The 16,270-nt window shown below is 39.2% G+C and overlaps 1 protein-coding gene across 9 annotated transcripts in view; it reads left to right on the top strand.

Moving 5' to 3' along the window:
* The window catches only part of SORCS2 (sortilin related VPS10 domain containing receptor 2), a 527,145-nt gene that overhangs the window by 298,439 nt on the left and 212,436 nt on the right, over positions 1–16,270 (top strand). For all 9 annotated transcript variants that reach the window (XM_052683127.1, XM_052683125.1, XM_052683126.1 and 6 more), the window contains exon 3: positions 10,438–10,537. In XM_052683127.1, coding sequence (XP_052539087.1) covers positions 10,438–10,537 — 100 coding nt within the window. The remainder of the gene's footprint in view (positions 1–10,437; positions 10,538–16,270) is intronic.

Here is a 16,270-nt window from a genome sequence, read left to right as displayed (position 1 = left end):
AGACACAGCCAGTTCATTATGTTGATGCTGCTTCCAGTCCTGCATTTGCTTGCAGGGTACTGAAGGTGTTTTGTAGTCACAGACCTGTAGAAGTAGGGGCTGTTCTCCATATGCCAGCACTCACTTAGCTTCCAGCCTTTGTCATCATCTTGGGATTCAGGCTCTTGTTCCTGCAGTGTCTGAAGATCCCACTGATCACTTTCTCTGCTGACCTCTGTCTAGAGCTGTTAGTGGTCCAGAACCTTTAATTCACTTGGTCACTCAGAGCATCTACCAGCACAGAACTCCTGGAGTCAAGTAGGCCATCTCCTGCTGCCCCCAACCTCTATGGGAGACCCCAAACACCTGCAGGGTTGATTCATCTGAGCTTGAAAAGTAGCTGCTAGGGAAAGCAAGACAATATGTAGCAATCTTCACTCATTCAAAAAAAGTACTGACTTTTTAGATGCAGGGTCACAGTTTTCTCTTCCTGATCTGCCTGATTGCTTGACAAGAATGTGATTGAAGTTTTCAGCTCCTTGAGTGCTCATTGTGTTGTTTTAAATGTAAAGAGTTAATCTTCCTCTGTGGGGGTTGTTTTCACTTCCATGTGAAATTACACGGCAACAATTTGTTGTGTTGTGGACTGAGCCTCAGTTAGCAGTTAATCATCATGAAGTGAACAAATGTATTAGCATGTCACCCTGACATATATCAGCCACTCTGTTAAAACACAATGTCAGCTGTAAATGTACTCTTTCTACCACTGTCTTTTCACAAAACAGATCCAGCATGGCACGTCTGCAGAATGCTGCTTCTGCCAAGGATCATCTTTCTGATTTATTTTTAGAATATTGATGACCATAGTGTGGAAGCATCGTAGGTACATATGAAAGTGTTAATGGCCGTAAAATCACCTGCTTCCTGGACTTGTTGCTATGGAAGTGCAATCTTAGTTTGGAAACTCCTATGAGAATGCATGTATTTGTTTTTGCATTCTGTTCCCTAGCAAACTGAGATACAGTTCTACATTTGCTGTGGCTGCCCCTTGTTTATATGTCCGTACAGTTTATAGGAACACTTCACCTGCTCCTACTAGTAGTCTCTCGGAGTCCTGCAGACAAGAGTGGTTTTGCTGTCTAATTTTAAGAGCCATGATGGTGGCACTGTTTGTCTCTTTTCTAGATCTATTTTGGATTTATGTCTGGCCATGGGTTTGGAAGAGCTGCTATAAAAGCAGAAGCATCTGCTGGGGTTTTATTGCTGCTTGCTTGCCAAGTCCATCAGCTTCAGCTGATGGGCCAAGCCCTCCCCAGGTGTCACTGCAGCCACAGGAGAGGGACTGGAATTGTCAGAAGCTATTAAGAGATTATGGCTGAGGTCATTAGCAAGAGGCAGAAACATATCCTGCTGAAGTGGTGGTTGCAGCTTCACAAAATGTGCTCCACTGTTGGTAACTGTATGTGGAACCGCTGTGTTTGCAAAGCAGCAGGTCAGGTAGCAGGCACACTGCTTTTAATGGCTCTTTGGAAAATGCGAGCTTGTTTAACTGTGTGGAAATTTTCATGACTTCAGATGCCTCAAAGCAACCTTGATGGTGGATCCACGTGAGCAAGGCAGTGAACTCCTGTGGTACTGTGACGATTCAGTGATGCCTTAAAATTCCTTGTACAGGTTTTGTGCCCAGGGTAGTTGTAGTAACTTAGAACAGTTACTCTTTTAAGAACAGAGATGCAGAAGCTGATATTTTAGACTAACTTGAGCTCCCTTTGAGCACTACCCAGCCTCAGTCTGTGATATATAAGCAATTTTGGAGAAACATGCCAGAAAAACCCACAAGAAATAACTGTGCAGGACTTGGTAGGTCCTTAATACACTCAGTGCAAGGCTTAATATTCTGCAATGTCTGTTTATCTGTATTTATTTACTGTTTGGGAATATTTTCCTTCTTTACAATCGTGCCCAGATATTCCCTCAGTTCTTCCAGGCATTTAGCTTCAGTGGCAGAGAAACACAGTCCAATCATTTACAGAAGATGGATGTATTTACCTTTCTACAGCGTTACAACCTGGCCCTGTAATTCACTCCCTACCTCCTCTCACCATGAGCCATCATAAAGCTGAGGTCAGCACTTCAGCAAGAAAAGTAAAAACTTCCACAAATTGAGTCGAAGAAGAGTTTCCCTTACTGGAGTTTTAGTAGCCAATTATTACAATTGGCAATGCCTATTGCTAGAGGAATACACAGTAATGTCTGATGATGTGCACATAAAATTTATTTAAGTATTATCAGTTATTTTTTAAATTTCTAAGTGTTCTTGTTGCAGCAAGAAATCTTGCTGTTCAGAAAGCACAAGGCCAAATTCTCTTTTCTCATATATCCCAACATCCATATTGCCTTCCAAGGACTTGCTTGACTGTTTCTGGGAGAATAAAGTTGTTTCAAAAATATTTCAACTGTGTGTAGTGGTTTAAATAAAAGTCCTGGGCTATAAGAAATACCTAACATTTTTCTGTGGTGGAGAATGTTAATGTTCCATTCAAGCTTCACAAGAAAATGTTTTTAAACCAATGGATTTCCTCAAAGAATGTCAGAGTATAACAAATGAGAAATTTTCCTTTGTAATTACTTTATTTCCAATCACAACACTCCCCAAAAAGGAATCATACGAGAAGTGATATGAAGTTTTCTGCTTCTGGCAATCTTCTTAGTAAATGCAATTTTTGAGAATTACATCTTAGCATATCCCTGTCTTCCTCAATGTGTCTTGGCTTCCTTGTCCCTGTAACACTGTGTTATATGGTTGAGTGTATTCAATGCAAAAAATTCTGTATGTTGAGTGTGGCTTCACAGAGTACCTTTTTGTATGTGCCACCAGTGGTTTCTGTGCCTTTGGAATTGAGTTAATACAGCAAGGCATTAGTTTCCAAATACATGTCCCACCTAAACTAACCATTTTCGTGAGAAAAAGTGGTGACTGCAGCTAATGGAAACTAATGCAGTGTCGTGGAAGCCTGTAAAATATGAAGCCTAATTATTGGAGCTGTGCAGCAAAGTAATGAGGAGCTTAAAAATGTAACTGATAAGCAGCTCGATAATAGGGTAATGAGCAGGATGTTTGTGGTATAGTGAAGGACTAATGAAGGACTGCAAAAGATAACTGTAGTGGTGTACATCAAGGCAGTGCAAAGCAGGAATGTTTAAATACATTTATTTATGGGAGATCCATAACATATATTGAAGACACAGTACTGCTATCTGTAGGAGTTTAAATGCATGCATGTACACTGTACAGAATATACAGTGCATAATATTACTTATAAGTAATAAGCAAATAAAAATGCATGATAAATCCACAGCAGAGGATACCAGCAAGAGAAAGCGTGATATGTAGGGAAAGAAGAATTGTAACTTAAATTTCTGTGTCAAATATCACCCTCATTGCAAGAGAGTGTTAACTTGCCACCTTCCACGTTCCCTCAAAGATACCATCAATTTTCTGTACTGTGCTAAGATTTTGCCTGGGTCAGTCTGAGACAGAATGAGATTGCAAAGTCTGAGATTGGAAATAACTTCCTGCAAAGGCAGTTGCAACATCAGGACAAAGCACTGCAGCCTGGCATGCCAGTATGGGTCAATCAGACCAGGTCCTGTGTAGCACTGAGGAGCAGATTGTCAGTCCTATGTAGCATTGTTTAGCTTTTGTCTTTCATTTTTAAGCACATTGCAAAACAAGACAGTACCTTCTTCCTTGTTTTGAAGTTAGTAACCATAGTTTCCAAGGGAAGACCTGTCTTGCTGAAGTAACCAGCAGCCTCGTTCTTACCTTTTTTTTCTGGCTACGTAGGAGTGCTTTTCCCTCTCAGGTCAGATAGTTGACAGTTGGGTCAGGTACATTCTAGACATTCAGTGGAAGTCCAGTTCTAGACATCGTGACATTTTGATCCCCCTTGAGTTCTAATTGGGCAAATGTTCAGGTTTTGCTTTTTTTTTTTTTTTTTTTTGCTTTCTTTGGAGTTTTTGGAGATAGTATTTTACAGTCAGATGTGAATATATGTTTACAAGTTGCTGAAAAGTTACCGCAAATAGCTGCTTGTCTTTCATTTTGCTTGCATTTAATGACTGACACTGAAGGACTCTTCATGTATACGTAGTATGGAACCAACTTCTATATAAACACAGGATTGTGCTGTCTTCTATACTTATTAGAGTAATACACAGCAATAGCACTTAACTTCATCAGAAAGGATGTTGTTAGTTCTTAAGAATCTGGCTAACATTATCAGTAATGGATTGGTAAATAAAGCCAGGATAAATTCATTTTCATACTGCAAAAGGGAAGAAAAAAAAGTAGATTCTGTATCATCTAAATTTGAAGTAGTGAACAGTTTATCTGTTAGCTCTTGCCTGCACCATGGCACACATTGACTGCTTAGTGTAAAACTGGAGATTAAATCAAAGAAACATTTCTATAATTTTATGCAATGCATAGCATGTGCAAGACAACCAGAGGATTAGACCAGGCCAGTGTGGGTTCAAAAATGGCAAGTCTCCTTCTATGACTGAGTGACCAGCCTGGTAGATGAGGAAAAAGCCAGCATAGTCTACCAATACTTCAGCAAAGCCTTCGACGCTGTATTTCACAGTATTTTGGAGAAGCTGACTGCCTTTGGCTTGAACGGGTACAATCTTTGCTAGTTAGGGAATAGACTGAGGGGCTGGGTTAAATCCAGCTGATCATGGGTGATGTACCCCAGGGGCTATTACTTGGGCCTACCCTATTTAATATCTTTATTGATGACTTGGATGAGGGAATTGAGTGTACCTTCAGTAAGTTTACAGATGACACCAAGTTGGGAGGAAGTGTCGATCTGCCTAGGGGCAGCAAGACCCTATGGAGAGGGATCTGGACAGGCTGGATTGCTGGGCTGAGGCCAATGGTGTGAAGTTCAACAAGAACAAAGTGCTGGGTCCTGCAGTTTGGCCCCAAAAACCGCAGGCAGTGCTACAGGCTTGGGGCAGAGTGGCTGAAAGACTCCCAGAGGAAAAAGCTCTGGGGGAGTTGGTCAAGGCTCGGCTGAGCATAAGTCAGCAATGTGCCCAGGTGGCCAAGAAGACCAATGGCATCCTGGCATGTATCAGAAATAATACAGCCAGCAGAAGCAGGGAGGTGATCATTCACTTTTACTTAGCACTGGTGAGGCTGCACCTTGAGTATTGTGTTCAGGTTTGGACCCCTCACTACAGAAATGATATTGAGGCCCCGAAGCATGTCCAGAGAAGGGCAGCAAAGCTGGTGAGGGATCTGGAGGATGAGTATTAGAAGAAGCAGCTGAGGAAAATGGAATTTTTTAGTCTGGAGAAGAGGAGGCTCAGGAGATACCTTATCACTCTCTACATCTCTCCAAAAGGAGATTGTAGCAAGGTCAGCCTCTTCTCCTGCATAACTAGCACCAGGACTAGAAGGAATGGCCTCATGTTGTGCCAGGGGAAGTTCAAATTGGATATTAGGAAGAATTTATTCTCCAAAAGAGCAGTTAGGTACTGGAATGGGCTGCCCGGGGAGGTGGTTGTGTCAGTGTCCCTGGAGGTGTTCAAGAAAATCTTAGATAATATACTAAGGAATACAGTTTATTGGGGAAATATTGGTGGTAGACGACCACCATATTGGAAATTGGAAATATTGGTAGATGTAGATGACTATACTAGATGATATAGGAGGTCTTTTCCACCTTGATGATTTTATGATATAGTTCATTTGGTTGTAGAATTAATCTTCAAGGAGGAAAGAAAAAGGTAATCTGATTAAAATATTTGCTAAGTGTTCCAACCATTGTCTTTCTGGTGCATCTCTTCAATTCACTAAAAATAAAAGGAAGAAGGAAGTGTTTTCAGTTGACAGTTTCTTTGAGTATTAAATTTTACTTGGGATTTTGCCATTTTGACTTATTTTTCCTTAGCATCTTACCATCTACATTTTAATGTTTGCTGTATCTATTTTACTATATACTTGTAAATAACTTTTGGAAAGACAACTAACATAAATATTGTAGGTGTGAGTTGTCAGTGGAGAGCTGTATATCGATAGTGAAGTTTGGACAGGCAAACGTTTGATTCACATCTGTTTTGGTATCTGCTGCATATCTTCTCCCTCAGTGTTTGAAAGATGTGCAGACTCAGAGTTTAGGTATAGCTGTAAGCTGTACAAGGCATAGATTTACTTTAGCTGAGTTAAAAAAAATTACGTTTTAAGAGACAAGATCCACAGTTCCCCAGAGTTCAGGGGGTTTTGAGTTTTCTTGTTTTTCATCAGGGTAATTTTTTGTGCCATTTGGAAGGTTTTCCAACCATACTTTGAGCTCACTGTATTAAAAGAAGGTAAAAAGACATAATTCTGTCAGTGCTGTAATACTGTTTTATTTTAGTGATTGCTATTTCAACACAGTGTTCGCAGAGTGACAAGTGGTTTTTCCTTGAACGCAAAGATGAATAATGACACATACTTCAGCAGATACATACACTTCCAAAAAACCTATTACTTAGTGGGAAAGCCTGTCAGAAACAGGTTGCATTAGGTACCTTGGTTTGGTCTCCCAAGCAGGGGAGGCTGAGAGACCTCATGGCAGCTGCAACTCTTCAATGGGAGCAGAGGGGCAGCACTGATCTCTGCTAGCTGGTTACAATGAAAGAACCAGAGGGAATGGCATGGAGCTGTGTCAGGAGAGGGGCAGGTGGGGTTAGGGGAAGGATCTGCACCAGAGGGTGGTGGGCATGGCCCCAAGCTGCTGGTGCTCAGGGAGTGCTTGGGCAGTGTTCTCACATTTTGGCTTGTGGTTTTGGGTGATGGAATCGAAAGTTGGACTAATAGGACAAGGGAAAATGGCTTTGACCGGGAAGAGGGGAGATTTAGGTTAGATATTAGGAAGACAGTTTTTAATCATAGGATGCTGAGGTGCTGGAACAAACTCCCCCAAGATGTTGTGGATGCCTCATCTCTGGAGGCAGTCAGGGCCAGGCTGGATGGAGCTCTGGGCAGCCGTGGCAGGGGATTGGAACTGGATGGGCTTTAAGGTCTCCTCCTTAAGCGTTTCAGTGATTCTATGACTCCGTGGTCCTTATGTGCCCCTTCCAACTCAGGATGCTCAATGATTCTGTTATCCACATATTCTGTAGCTATTTTTGCATATTTGGATAATTGGCAGTTTGAGATAACAAGTGGATAGATTTTGTATCCACTGAAATGTCTCACAGCAAAAATGTCAATGCATCCACAGCCCTCTGAGTTGTGAGTCAGGCCCATGGTTAAGAAACCAATCCTTTCACTTCTTGCTTTGGTTTATAAAGTTCTGCTATTGTGCTCCCACTGCAAACAAACTGCACTATGGAAGGATTTTTCTAAAGTCTCCTTTTACTCCTTATATCATAAGTGTATCCTCTTATCATTTTACCTTGAAGTATTTTTTCATGCATTTCTAGAGAAGAAAGAAAATACTTTTTCCTGATAAGTACAAAACGTTGATGTGGTTTTTTTTTCCCTTTATCTTTTTTTTTTTTTTTCCTTCTTCACATTTTTGACATAGTACGATCGTGATTTTTTTGCAATAGAAAAATAAAAACCAAAAAACTTACCTTCTAATTTGGTACAAAATGCATTTTGTACTGCTACTTAATATATTCCCAAAGCAGGCATGCACTGCAATCCCAGAATTCATCCTCCCCAACCCTGCAGCTGAGTTATTACAGAGGCTTCTGTTAGTTAAATGTTAATTCTTTATATATGCAGAGTTGGGGAACAGGGAACACATAGCTCAAGCAAAACAGTTGTGGTCTGGAAAGCCAGCTAATCTTTTGGATGGTTCTTCCCTTGTGCAGTGTCCTTGAGCTACATCCTCTTGTACGTAGATTTCTTAAGGAGTAGCTGATATTCTTGGGCTACCTCAAGGGAAAAAAGGTCTTTGAGTATGAATAAATTTTTCTATAGATCCACTGATATTCTGCTATCAGCATGGAGCATCTTTATGGATATGCATTATCCTATTGTGTCGGACTGAAATTAGAATTCTCTTTTTTCCTGATTCTTTTTTCCCCTTGAGTTAGCTCATTTGTATGGAAGAAATTAATAACTTTCACTATAGTTTTTCTACCTTTCTCTGAAAATACCTTTGTTAACTAAGCATCCTTTTTTGATATAGCTTTCTTCTTTCTTTGTAATACTTTTTATAAGTAGTAAGAATTAGAATAGGAAGTTTTAAACTGGAACTTTTTATCCTTTTTGGCTTCCTCCCTCTACTCTTTTCATATCTTGATGCAGTTGCCATCCCCATCACTCTTGTAGTGTCACTCTCCAGTGATCCCACTGTATTAATCCTGGAATTGCCTCTTCAAGGTAAATTAGATCATCTTTAAGGTTCAGAGAATGATTTCAGGATTTTATTACTGGGCAAGCCACTGACCTGATATTATTTCCTCAAAGAGAATATCCTGGGCTTAGTTTCCAGTATGCATACTTGTTCTTCATGATTTCAGTACATCTGGCTGAAGTCAGTATTTTACTCTTTCCTTCAATTTCTTTTCTGTCAAACACCTCTGGCAAATTAGATTTAGCACTGTCCACCCTATTCCCCTTAGAATTTTAATTAGCTTGTTGCTAAATACCCAGTGCAGTGCAATTGTATGTATTTGATTTCTACGTCATTATTTGTCTGAACCGAAGTACTCTGATTACATTAATTTTTGTAATGCACTGTTATGTATCTGCAAACAAAACTACACTATGGGTCAAATCTGTTTGGTTATGATTATAAAATAGATATACTTTTGGCTTCAGACTCTGAGTATGATCCGTGTTTCACAGTCATTTTGTACCCATACACAGGGCAGGTGAATAAGGTAAATACACATGATTATTTATTTTTGTGCCTTTGGGCATAATCTAGACATATCGTAACATTTTGCAGATGGTAGGGAAGCTGGGACTTGATGATCCATGAGGCTTCTTGCAACCCAAGCCATTCTCTGATTCTGTGATTTTGTGCCTCATGTTCTTGATGATGACAAAACCATAAAAAGCTACTCCAAGACCACAGCTAGAAGTTCTTGCAACACGTGGAAAATTGGACGAGTGATAGCTAAGTAGTTATCTCTAGCTTCATACCACGTGTCCTCTGGATTAAGTGACCTTCTTGGTGGGATGGGGACATGGGCAGATGGAGGCCAGGTGCCCTCCTACAGGCAAGTGGGGATTGTTCTGCTTTGTGTAGCTTGAAGGAGATCTGCTCTGAGCCACCTGTCAAGGACATGGTGAACTAGGGATTCCTTGTCTCACTTTTCCCTCTTGCTTTACTCAGTGTTGTCCATATGAACATCAGCAATAAGTCACCTGTGCGAGGAGTATGCAAGAAAGAGCCCAGTAAGGAACAATAAAAAGTGTGTGACCAAGAGATACCTGGCAGGGCATCTTCAGTCCTGTTTAAAAAGAGATGGTTATTCCAGTGAGGAGAATGTAGTGCCATGGAAGTCCACCCACCAACTGTCTGTCTTAGGGAAAGATTTTTGCTGGAGAAAGGGAGAAATGCCTTAGATGAGTCCCCTCCAAATAAGAAGGGAAAAATTGTAAATATGGAGAGACCATATGGTGTAATTTGATGCTATACAGAACAAATGAGACTTCATCCAAAGTGATGGAGTTAATTTTGGATGTGACTTGCTTCGAGTTTTGCTTATTAACATTTTGCTAAACTAACATTTTACTTGATCATTGATTTTATACCTGGCACTGCAGATGCAGGTACCTAAACCAGATGTCATTTCTTGCTGTCAGGTTTCCAGGAATTCAAGACAGTTTCTGCTTAGTGCTCCAATTTATAATATTCATAGCTTAGTGTGTGAGAAATACCGATGGTCAAGTACCTGCTTTGATTTTATTTATTCAGAACTACACTGATCCTCTGAAAAAGAACTTCAGGAGTAGATACTTCTGTCAGTATCAGAGCCTCCCAGATCTTAGGCCAAATTCTTCTTTACACAAAACCAGGTTCTGAAATTAGCTATTCTTTTTTTCTGCAAGGTTGAGCAGCTTCCGTTAGTATTCACATACAAGCCTTTGCTCTGCTTAGCAATTTTTTCAAGACTTGTGGGTGGGTGGTGATGGAAAATTGTATGTCTTGTGCTTCTGACACTGCTGTGGATAGTGACAGGATGAAAACCAGCATTGCATAGACTGTGACATAAAGACTGAGGTAGTGATATCTTTTCAGATCTGGAAAAATATTCCTATTCTGGCAGGTTTCTCTTAATACCTAATGAGCAAAGAAGAGAACAAAAGAGTAGCAGAGGAGTAATGAAAATGGACAGTTATACAAAGTGATCTTTTATTTGTTTATTTATTTATTTTCCTCAGAGCATTTCTGTGCTGAACCCTTTAGAAGAAAGTACTTACAGATGTTTGATTTCTTACAGGTCCTCAGATTTTGGGACATTATACACAAAGTTGAATCTACAGCCTGGGATTGCCACTGTTATTGACAATTTCTACATTTGTCCCACCAACAAAAAAAAGGTATGTGGCAAAAAATGGTGTTTTATACTGCAGAGGAAACTGCAACTATGTATTTGAAATGTTTTATCGGCTTTAAAATATAGGGGAATGGTTTTCACCAAGTAGCTGGTCACCCTAATTTTATCTGTGATGTATCAGAGTGGAATATTTCCTATTGTTGAATAATATACAAGGGGAAAAATGGCATGAAAACTTCTGTGGCCACAAACTTCTGGGGATAGGTTTTCCATAGAGTTTTCCACAGAAAGGAAGAAACAAATGCTGTAGGTTCTCAAACATCCACACAAATGTCAGGTCAAGCATACAACCTCTTCATTCTTTTTATATGATTTCAAAGTCCTTTTGGATGTTCCTGATTATTAAGTATAGGAATGGGACAGTCTGTCATTTGGAATGATGTTTATCCTCTACAAAACCTTAATTAAAAGATAACAAACACCTCTCCTTCAAGCTCTTTCTTAAAAAATGTTCCCACATCATTACTGAACCAAGAAGCTTTTCATGGCTCTTTAAAAGATTAAGTAAACTTTATAAGTGAGAATGAAATCGACCCATTGAGTATATTTACAATGGATGCTATATTAGAACCAACAAGAAGAGTGATTATGAGGAAAAAAACAGTAACAACAACCCTTCTATGTCTGCAAAATTTAAACTGCAAGAATAGTGAAATACATTGTGAATAACACAAACGCAGTGGGTCTTTTGTGAAGTACGAATTTTCTCTTGATAGGGGCCTTTTAACTACAGTGTAATACAGAATAATTGATTTCATGCAGAGGCCAGTGATTGGAAGGACAGTTCTAGTTGTGATTATCTGTCTATTCTGCTTAATGAAAAATCAGTGGAATTTGGTGAGGCTGCCTGGATGATTAAGTACATATTTCATTTCTCTTGCAATTGTGACTGTTTTGTGTGTGTGTGTGTGTGACCAAGCTATACTATGTGTAGGTAACATATTTTTAATCTGCTTCAAAGTTAGAAATTATTTCTTGGAGTGGAACTACCACCAAACACGTGAAGATTCTGCGCAGTGTCTGTCTCAAAACTAAGATTTACTGTTTATTTCAAGTCCAAAAAGAATTTTTAGAAATCTTTACCCATTTCAGTTTCTGGATTGAAAGCTAAAAGGTTGAGAGCTCAGTGGGAAATTTTTCCTATCTCACCCAGGTAGAGCATAAAAGCATGTACAGTGTGTCAGTGACTGTGTGATTGTGCCAGTTGTCTGGCAAAATAAACAGTGTTAAGATCACTGCTGAATTTCAAGCCTGAAGGACTCACTGAGGTTTACAAAAAAAATCTCTTAACACTATCGTAGAAAAACCTGTTTTCTACACTAGTCAACTTGAAGACCTTAGAGATAGAAATTCAGTTTAGTGAACTAATATTATATTGCAATCCACTTCTTAAAGAGTCTTTTTTTTGGTAGTTATTAAATATGCTATTTTTATGTTGAGTTTTGCTTCTCAGTAGATGGTGTTCAGTAGTATGCAAAGAACAAAAGCAGAAGATCAAAGGATTTCTAGGATCTGCAAGTTATTCCAGAAGGAGATATGTGTATACATGTAGATGTACATATATACCCATGTACATGGTTGTAATAAAGCTGAAAGGATTCGGATCAAACAATGTAGCTGGCATCTTCAAGCTGGTCTTGGAGGGGTTGGGGTCACGCATAGCAAGTAAGTGGGAAATCTCTATGTCACAAGAACTTTGTCATTGGACACAAACACTACCAGCTGATTTCACAAAAGTCATTTAGAAAGATGGAAGAAAATTTCTTCCTTACCTATGTTCTCCAGCGCAGTTGCGTTAGGACAGAAGAAAACATTTGACCTGAGCAGAAGTCTCAGGATTTGACTCTATCCTGATATTACTAGACTTCAGGTTGCTGTGGTGTGAGTTTTCTTCAACCAGCACACGTTTTGAAATATGCTGAAAGTGGGAGCTGTGGTGGAGTGCTGACTGTGCTTCCTGGCACTGGGCATGCACTTTAAATTTAAAGCATAAGTAGTCCCATGCTATCACTTAGTTTTTATGGACTGGGAATGTGCATGAAAGCAAAGATAAAAGCCATTGACAGGGATTTTTTGAATACTTTGCATATTAAATGTTATTCTATGCTTCCATTTTGTTTACATGTTGTAGACCTCATCTGTGGAAGAACTGATACTGCAAACATCATGCTCCGCATTTGTACCTCATTGTCATCAGATCTTTAATCTCATCTGATTTTCACTCTGTAGAGTTTAGGTGTTTTGTCAGCCCTTCTCCTTCTGTAGTCCGTAGAGAAACTTGGGTCCCTCTTGGCAGTTTATCCTATTAAGGTCATAGTTTATTGCACTTACGAAAGTAAGACTGAATGGTCTTGTATGTGACTTCGTTAGTCTAGTGGGTGTTCAGTGAGTTCAGCGAGTTCACACAGAGAGATTTTTTTTTTTAATGGAATTAAATTAAATATTTACAAGAAGGCTCCAGTCTAGTTCTTAGGTTAGCTTTATTTCTTCAGGTTTATCTCTGCCTGTATACCAGCTTTTGGAGTGCATTAGAGTTTAACTCAATGTGCTTGCAGTATTTGAGGTAGAATTACACCATAAAGACCAATGGACTTACAAGTGATCTTGATATAGAAACTGTGAAATTGTACTGAAAATTTTTGAACCCTATGAATTGGTCATTTGTACTTTTTTAAGATGAGTCAGAAAAAGAGATTTGATACTTCTTATCTTCCCTGTGCCATTTGTCAAGCAGTTAAAATTCCACAGAATCATAATGGTGTTTATGATTAAGTGCATTTGCAAGTGCAGAGGTTAGAACCAGAGAGTGCTCCATGGAAAAGGGATTGTATTCAAACAAAACACAGTAAAGCATTTTCAGCATAAGCTATAGGAATGCAGGGGACTTTCAAGTAGCTGGTGGAAGGGAGGAAATCAATTTATAAAGCCCACTGAATCCATCAGAAGTGTCATGTTTGTTTTTCTCCATTACTCTTCTATGAGTGAGTTGCGATGTCCATAGGTCTGCCAGAAGAATCGGTATGAAATTATATCAAGATCATGTCTACAGAATCTTTTGTACATAGAGTTCTCTCTGTCTGGGTCTTCTGTCTGAATGCATCAGAATTCTGATGTAATAATTGTGTTGCTGTAGTTGTCACAGGACTGACTGTAGGAAAGCCAGTTTTGACAAGAAATGACGACAAAGCTTTGAGAATAGAGCTTTAGAGGGCTTTGTGTTGCACTGAATAGCCTTTCTAATGAAATCATGGTGTGAAGGTGTGAGCTGTGGCTGTTCTGGGTGTGATTGAAAACTGAACTGTTGTCAGGAAGTAGCACAAAGAGGAGACATTCACTCGTACCTGCAAAAGACCATGTAGGCTCACTCTGAATTGCTATGAGACACTAATTAAAAGTTTACGCTTCCTGAGTATATATTATTATTTGCTTTATGTTCCAGTTGCTTTTAGCATGGTAGAAATCTGCAACCAGAGCCAGAGAAACTATTAATCATGTTGTTCTTAAATGATGCTGGAAAGTTGTAGGGTAATGAGTATGAGATCTTCTATGCAGCCTTTGACAGTAAATTCTGAATTTGAAATTCTTTTTCATTGATCAGTGACATAAAGTAGTCAGTGCTGTGCATTGATAAGGGATATTCTTGTACCTGAAACAACAGAGTTTATATAATTATCTTGTTTGCAATAATTACTCTGTGCTGATTGCATCAAGTAGTGCAGACATTCTAGGATGTACCACAGTGAGAATATAATTGGATCTGTATCTTGTGTTTTCCGAACCAGCATTATAACTGTGGTTGTGAAAAGATGCACACAATTCATGGAATAGGAAGTTACACTTTTCATAATGTCAATCTGGAGTCAGCTAAACAAAGTAAATTCTTTTCATAGAAGACAAAAATTAGAAGATTAGAAGCTCACGTACACTGAGCTAAATTCATACCAAAACGTAATATTTTTCTAGGTCATATATGCTGCTTGGTGTAGAAGTTACATATTTATTTTAATTCAGTATGAAATTGATGGGGAGGAGCTAAATGAAAATGCTTTTCCCACATTCAGTACATATTTTAATTTTCATTGATGCATATGCATTTGATGCATCTGTTGTTTTGGATATACACTTTTTTGGAAAGTAGCAGATAAGCAGTGTATATTCAAGATTTTCATATTAACAGAAAATATATGTTTATTGTGTCTGTGTTACTAGATAAATGGGTTGAACAATTACATTCTGATCTGTTGCAATAACCAATAGCTGCATGATTTTCCAAAGTAAGGAGCAAGATGGCAATTGTGTCCTTTTCTTGACAAACCTTGCAGAATACATAAAATAGTAATGAGAGTATAGGTTATCCTGACAGTATTTTGTGTCTTGATTCTTTAAAAATTGTATACATTACATGTGATTGCAAAATGGTATTTTCCACTGCTATAAGTGTTCAAGAAGCATCTGGGTTGAGCAACGTTTGTAGTCATTAACCAGTAAATGTGTTTTGTCCTTTCAGAGCAAAACAGTTGGTAGTGGAAGGTACCAAAAAGCAGCATGGTTGCGTTTACTTGTAAGGAATGATTGTACTCAGGTATCGGTTTCCTTAGAGAGAATGCCAGTGTGTCTAGAAGCATACAGTACAGAATTATCTTACACTTAAAAGTTGTCTCAGCTAAGAAAGAATGTCTTTCAATAACCTGAGTAGTTTCTTCGGGAAGGTTTCACTTTGAAATTGCAGGATGGCCACTAAGATGACCAGAGGGCTGGAGTACCTCTTCTATGAGGAGAGGTTGAGGGAACTGGGATTGTTTAGCTTGGAGAAGAGAACGTTTCAGGGAGACCTCATTGTGGCCTTCCAGTACTTGAAGAGGGCGTATAAACAGGAGGGGGAACAGCTGTTTACCAGTGTGGATAGTGAAAGGACAAGGGGGAATGGTTTTAAACTGAGACAGGGAGGTTTAGGTTGGATATTATGAGGAAGTTTTTCACACAGAGGGCAGTGACACACTGGAACAGGTTGCCCAAGGAGGTTGTGGATGCCCCATCCTTGGAGGCATTCAAGGTCAGGCTGGATGTGGCTCTGGGCGGCCTGGTTTGGTGGTTGGTGACCCTGCACATAGCATTGAAACCAGGTGATCATTGTGGTCCTTTTCAACCCAGGCCATTCTATGATTCTATGATGATTATGTTCTTTCCTTATAGAGAGTATCACCATTCAGTTTTATTCTAATAGTGCACTACCAAAGTACTGATGTAACCTGACTACTTAAGTTTGCTTCAGACTTCCATCCAGGGCTTTCCACTCATCCTCATTTTTTCCAGATGCTTTCAGAAGTATTCCCGGTAATCCAAAATATATCCCACCCTTATATATTTTAAATATATATATATTTTGCTACTAAGTGCCTTCCTGGGAGAGGTAGTCTTGTGCAGAAATTCCAGGTTTCTTCATACACAGCTGATGAGCAATTGCCAAATTGATGTCCACTCCAGTAGAGTATTATAAGGAAGTGGAATTACAAAGGCTAAAGAAGTTGAGCTGTTAGTTATCTGTACCATCCACAACAGAGTACCACTGAAACCAAGTGGTTTCATACAGTCAGAAGATTTCATGGTTGCATAAATGTCTGTTGAAAAAAATCTAATAAATCTAAAAAATCTAATAAAGATTTGAGAAGCTGAAAGTGAAGCAACTGCAAATGAAGAGCATAGATGGAACATAAAT

The sequence above is a fragment of the Tympanuchus pallidicinctus genome, unplaced genomic scaffold, assembly GCF_026119805.1.
Source record: "Tympanuchus pallidicinctus isolate F22 unplaced genomic scaffold, pur_lepc_1.0 scaffold2, whole genome shotgun sequence".
Lineage (NCBI taxonomy): Eukaryota > Metazoa > Chordata > Aves > Galliformes > Phasianidae > Tympanuchus > Tympanuchus pallidicinctus.
Note: the sequence above shows the minus strand (reverse complement) of the source record. Positions and strands in the feature narration are given on the sequence as shown.